The sequence below is a fragment of the Microtus ochrogaster genome, chromosome 2 (genome assembly GCF_000317375.1).
Source record: "Microtus ochrogaster isolate Prairie Vole_2 chromosome 2, MicOch1.0, whole genome shotgun sequence".
NCBI lineage: Eukaryota > Metazoa > Chordata > Mammalia > Rodentia > Cricetidae > Microtus > Microtus ochrogaster.
In genome coordinates this window covers 22,365,411-22,371,453 of record NC_022010.1, presented here as the reverse complement: position 1 = coordinate 22,371,453, position 6,043 = coordinate 22,365,411, and the positions used below count along the sequence as shown (strand labels likewise).

General features: G+C 38.9%; 1 protein-coding gene across 1 annotated transcript in view; it reads left to right on the top strand.

Annotated features, from left to right (window-relative positions):
* Positions 1-6,043, top strand: part of Baz1b (bromodomain adjacent to zinc finger domain 1B) — a 62,199-nt gene that overhangs the window by 9,446 nt on the left and 46,710 nt on the right. The window contains exons 2-3 of the mRNA XM_005344629.3: positions 575-691; positions 2,141-2,285. Of these exons, the coding sequence (XP_005344686.1) occupies positions 575-691; positions 2,141-2,285 (262 nt within the window). The remainder of the gene's footprint in view (positions 1-574; positions 692-2,140; positions 2,286-6,043) is intronic.

The window sequence follows — 6,043 nt, the reverse complement described above, 5'->3', positions numbered from 1 at the left end:
TTTTTCGAGACAGGGTTTCTCTGTGGCTTTGGAGCCTGTCCTGGAACTAGCTCTTGTAGACCAGGCTGGCCTAGAACTCACAGAGATCCGCCTGCCTCTGCCTCCCGAGTGCTGGGATTAAAGGCGTGCACCACCACCGCCCGGCTATAATTTTCTTTTGAGTTTTTAGTACTGTAAAAATTGTGAAATGAAACCTTGGTAAATTTATGAAATTTCATTTGTATCAAAATATTAAAATTTCTTTGTACATCAATTTATTGTGTATAGTCCACATATGGCACTGAGAGGACAGCTTGTAGCAGTCAATTCTTCTATCATATGGATTCTGGAGGTCAAACTCAGGTCATCAGACTTGGGAGCAGGGTCTTCACTGAGCCAACTAAAGTGGCCCCAGCATTGTTATTTTGTTATAAAACGTGGCCAGCTGTTATTATTTTTCAATTATGGTCATACTTTGGATTTATGACTTAAGCAGATTTCATTCTTATTTTATCTTTCTATATTGTAGAAAGGATTTGTGTGTATATTGGTTTTTCGTTGCTTAACTATTGTTTTCCTGAGCCACTGCTGACAGAGAGTATGAAGCCCGCTTGGAAAGATACAGTGAGCGCATTTGGACATGTAAGAGCACTGGAAGCAGTCAGCTAACACACAAGGAGGCCTGGGAGGAGGAACAGGAAGTTGCTGAACTGTGAGTAGCAGAAGCCTTGCCCTTTGGCACCATCTTCACTGTGTCAAGAAAGAAGGGTGGGGATAATACTAACCCCTAAGGCAGTGTTTGTATTTAAATGTTTGGGGCATGAATGAAATACATTGTATTAGTTTTTGGGTGCTCTTACTTATTAGCATTTTGTTGATATATATGTGTGTGCTAGACCTTTGGGCTTTTTTACCTTGTAAGTACTTTGGAAATATAATTCTAAGTAAAGGGCTGTTATGATCTAGAAGTAATATCAAGGCATCAAAATACCAGACTAAACAAACTTGTATTGGCCAGAAATTCTGCAAAATACACTTGGGAAATGTTTTATGTGATTTGGTAACTAAGAATGTAAGAAGTGATGGGATATCGAAAAAGAGAGAAGGGTGCTGACGAGATGCTCAGTGCACCTGGGTTCAGTCCCCAGCACCCACATGATGGCTCACTGCCATCCTGGCCTTGGTGTGGCACTTACAGTTACTGTCTGCTAGATAAATAAGTGAAAGTGGTAGCTCATTGTTTGACTTTTTTTTTTTTTTTTTTTTTTTTTTTTTAGCAGAGGGGTGGTTTCAAGACAGGATTTCTCTTTGTAACAATCCTACATGTCTTGGAACTTGCTTTTGTAGACCAGGCTGGTATTGAACTCACAGAGATTCACCTGCTTCTATCTCCCAAGTGCTGGAATTAAAGGAGTGCATCATTATGACTGGCTTCTTTCATGAAGCTTTTATCTGTAAAGTAAAAATGCTAGATATCTTATGGGATATTATGAGAAATGAATGAACGCATTTGAAACATACATAATTAAGGAATGGAATAAATTTTCACTTGAAAAGAAACACACTACAAAAGCAAAATGATGGGGCCCAGTGTGATGGTGAATGCTTTTAATTCCAACACTCCAGGAGGCAGAGGCAGACAGGTCTCTGAGTTCAGTGTCGACTGCACAGGTTTTCCTTTGTTTTTTTAATTTTTTTAGATTTGTTTATTTTATTTTATGCATATGAGTATTTTTGCCTGCATGCATGTATGTGTACCACATGCTTACTTGGCCCATAAGGAGGTCAGAAGAAGCATCAGATTTCCTAAAACTGGAGTTACGGACAGTTTTCAGTTGTTACTTGTGTGCTGTAGACAGAACTTTGGTCCTTTAAATGTTCTTCCCTGCTAAGGCCTCTCTCCAGCCCTGTGGTGTGGCTTTTAATCTTCATTATTTTCCAAGGCGTTGTATGTATTTGCTGAAGAAATGCTTGTTTTGCAGTGAGGATGTGAAACACGTTATATGAAATTCTTGAGTAATAAAAATTTTTCTTAAAAAGAAGTATTTGTTTTGCTGTTACCCTAAAATGCTCTAAAATGTCTCTTTTTTAAAAAAAAAGTTTGAATTGAATTGCTGGGTAAAGTTTTTGTGTTTTCTTGCTAACCCTGACATTTCTGTAGTTTGAAGGAGGAGTTCCCTAGCTGGTACGAGAAACTTGTTCTGGAAATGGTTCACCACAACACAGCGTCCTTAGAGAAGTTAGTGGACTCCGCCTGGCTGGAGATCATGACCAAATATGCCGTGGGAGAGGAGTGTGACTTTGAGGTAAGTACCTGCATTCTTACTTTTTTAAATTTATTTTTCTTTCTTTTTTTTTTTTTTGAGACAGGGTTTCTCTGTGTAACAGTTCTTGACTATCCTGGAACTCATTTTGTAGACAAGGCTGGCCTCAAACTCACAGAGATCTGTCTGCCTCTCCTCCTGAGTACTGGGATTAAAAGTATGTGCCATTACCACCCAGCTGGAAAACTTTTTAAAAGAATGTTATCTATCTATCTATCTATCTATCTATCTATCTATCTATCTATCTATCTATCTATCTATCTATCTATCTATCTATCTAATCTATTTATCTATCTATCTATCTCCTATCTATCCTATCTATCCGACATCTCTGGCTGTCCTGGAACTCGCTCTGTAGACTAGGCTGGCCTCAAACTCTAAAAGAACTTTATTTTACTAAGTTTTGGTTATTGTTTTGACTTAGAATGTTACTATGCAGCCCAGGCTGCCCTCTGAGTTGTGGGCATCTTCACACACAGCCTCCTCAGTATTGGTATTATAGATGAAGTATGTGCACATATGCTTTCTTAATGTCTTTTCTTTCCCTTTCTTTTAAGCAGTGTGACAGATTATTTTAACATAATTTTTCATTATATTTATTTATTTATATATTGATGTTTATACATGTATAGGTACTCCTGTACTACAGTACATGTGTGGAGGTCAGAGAATAGCCTGTTGGAGTTGGTTTTCAACTTGTAATAATCAGGTTGTCAGGTTTGTTGGCATGTGCCCTTATCATTGAACCATCTTGTCAGCATGAACGTAGATTTATTAAGAAAAGGTGAGAAAGAAATTCAGTGAGTGGAAGTGGCTCCGAAGGGAGAAATATCCAGGAAATGCTTTTCTAAGTAGGAAAAGAAAAATTTCCAGAAACAAAAATAAAGCAACCCCTTACTTTACATGCTATTGCCTAAATATTGCCTTAAATAGCTTCCTGTCTTCACAAACTAAGAATGTGATTGGTGGGCTTTTTTCTTGTTTTTCAAGACAGGGTTTCTCTGTAGCTTTGGGGCCTGTCCTGGAACTCAGTCTGTAGACCAGGTTGGCCTCGAACTCACAGAAATCCATCTGTCTCTGCTTCTCTAGTGCTGGGGTTAAAGGTGTGCGCCATCACCACCCAGCTGTTGTTGTTTTTTTTTTTTTTAAGTGCCAGGCTGTCAGCTCAGTGGCATAATGTGCTGTAGTAGCCAGTAGGTGATGAGGTCAACATTCAGTTCATGTATGTCTGTCTGATACCTCACTCTGCTTGTACTTAATTTCATTAATGTATTTAATGAATTTACTCTTGTTCAGTATATTTTATTTATTACATTTGTTTTTGTTTTTTTCTAAACAGGGTAGCTTTGGAGCCTGTCCTGGAACTTGCTCTGTAGATCAGGCTGGCCTCAAACTCAAAGATCTGCCTGCCTCTGCCTTCTGAGTGCTGGCATGTACCAATGCCACCTGGCTATATTTTTATTTTTAATGTCTGAGATTATCACTAGTTTTGTTTATTGGTTGGTTTGGTTTTGAGACAGTTTCACTCTATATGCTAGGCAAGCCGTAAAGTTTAAGCGATTCTCTTGTCCCAGTCTCTTTGTAGTTGTTGTTTTTGAGATGGGGTCTCTCTACATAGCCCTACCAGTTCTGGAATTATCTGTGTAGACCAGACAGCTTCCAACTCAGAGATCTGCCTGCCTCTACCAAGTGCTATGATTGCATGCTATATAAACCTGGCTTACTAGTGAGTCTTAATCACATTCCTGATACCAGTCATATTTTGACAAAAAACAGATGGTAGACTTGAATGGTGTAATTGAATTGGGTTTAGTAAAGGGACTTTTGAAATAGGACAGCAGTTTGATCTAGCACAAACAACACTTCACAAGAAGTCCTGGTTGCTAAAAGCAGTAAGTAGATTGTCATTTCTAAACAAACCTCACAGAAACAAAGGAAGGCAGTGGGTCTAAAAAGTAGAAATGAATTGGGTGGTGGTGACACATGCTTTTAATCCCTGTACTGAGGATCAGAGGTAAGCAGATCCTTCGAGTTCAAGGCCAGCGTGGTCTACAGAGTGAGTTCCAGTACAGTTAGGCTACACAGGGAAACCCTGCCTCAAAACAAACAAACAAAAAGTAAGAAAGAAGCCGGGCGGTGGTGGTGCACGCCTTTAATCCCAGCACTCGGGAGGCAGAGGCAGGTGGATCTCTGTGAGTTCGAGACCAGCCTGGTCTACAGAGCTAGTTCTAGGACAGGCTCCAAAGCCACAGAGAAACCCTGTCTCGAAAAACCAAAAAAAAAAAAAAAAAAAAAAAAGTAAGAAAGAGTAGTTATAGTTGTTAAGCATAATTTAGTGATCTGATCTAGCTAACTTGCTTAGAATTTGTCCAGGGGAATATACCAGAGATAAACCCACCTCACTTCTCCCATGTCTGTTTACCTCTGCTTTTTGTGGCTGATATCAAAATCTAGTTGACATGGAAACCCAAAACAGCCCTTGCCATGTTGAAAAGAAAGAGATGACATAAAAGCAGCAAAAGAAAGAAAAACAAAAAAACAACTAAAGTAACAAAAAGAAAAGCATGGGATATATCTGCAAGATGGAAAAAGATGGGGGGAGGTTATAGCTGCTGGCTATATATCTGCCTTCGAGGGTCTGTGGAATATTTGCCTTACATGAGCAAAGGGCCTAGACTCCATCCCCAGCACTGAAAATAAAACACTCAAAATAAGAGAATAAAACAAAACAAAGATGGAACAAAAAATACTTGATGCAAAGGATGCTTAAACTCATTTGTACTTTAGAAATCAAATCAAAGCCATAGTCAAGATTATTTTATACATATGAGATTAGTAAATCTGAACCATTGCCAAAGTTTGCTAAGAAAATGAAACTGTTCTTGCATTGCTTTTTGCTCATGCTTTTTTCTCCCTTGTTGCTGTATTGTGTCTGGCACTCAGAATCTTGCACATGCTAAGCAGGTGCTTTACTTCTGAGCCATATTGCCAGCCTTCATTCATCAGCCTTCATTCATCACCACTATTGTGAACACTGCAGCTCTTTTGGTGAAAGATTTGGAATTGCCAATTTAATTGAATATGCATATACTTTGACTGAGCTTTCACTCTTGAACATTTATCCTCATAATACTTCCCCAGGACACTTATATAAGAACGAACTCTCTTAGGGGGTGGAGAGATGGCTCAGCAGTAAGGAGCACTGACTGTTCTTCCAGAAGATCCAGGTTCAACTCCCAGTTTACATGGCAGCTCACAACTGTCTGTAACTCCAGATTCAGGGAATCTGTAACTTAAATTGGCAAGACACTAATGCACTTTAAAAAATTTTTTTTAGTATTATTCATAATAGTCCAAAGAGAAAATAACCTTAGGATCCTCAGCAGTTAAATAAATATTTTTTTAGGGCCTAGAATACTCAATGGCAGAAAGAAATCACAGAAGAATACAGTCTTGATTCCATATACAGAAATCAAAACAAAAAAAAATGCAATGGTTGTCAGTCTCTGTGAGGGAGAGAATGTGTTTTGGTTAATTACCTGTGTGGATATGCATATGTGAATATAGGTGTCCGGATGTCAGAGGTATCTAATTTTCCTTGGGCAGGAGTCAAAGGTTGTGAACAATTCAATGTGGGTACTTTGAACCACTCCCAGGTCCCCTGCATTCTTTAATAACTGAGCATATGCTCGTGCTCTCTCTCTCTCTCTCTCTCTCTCTCTCTCTCTCTCTCTCTCTCT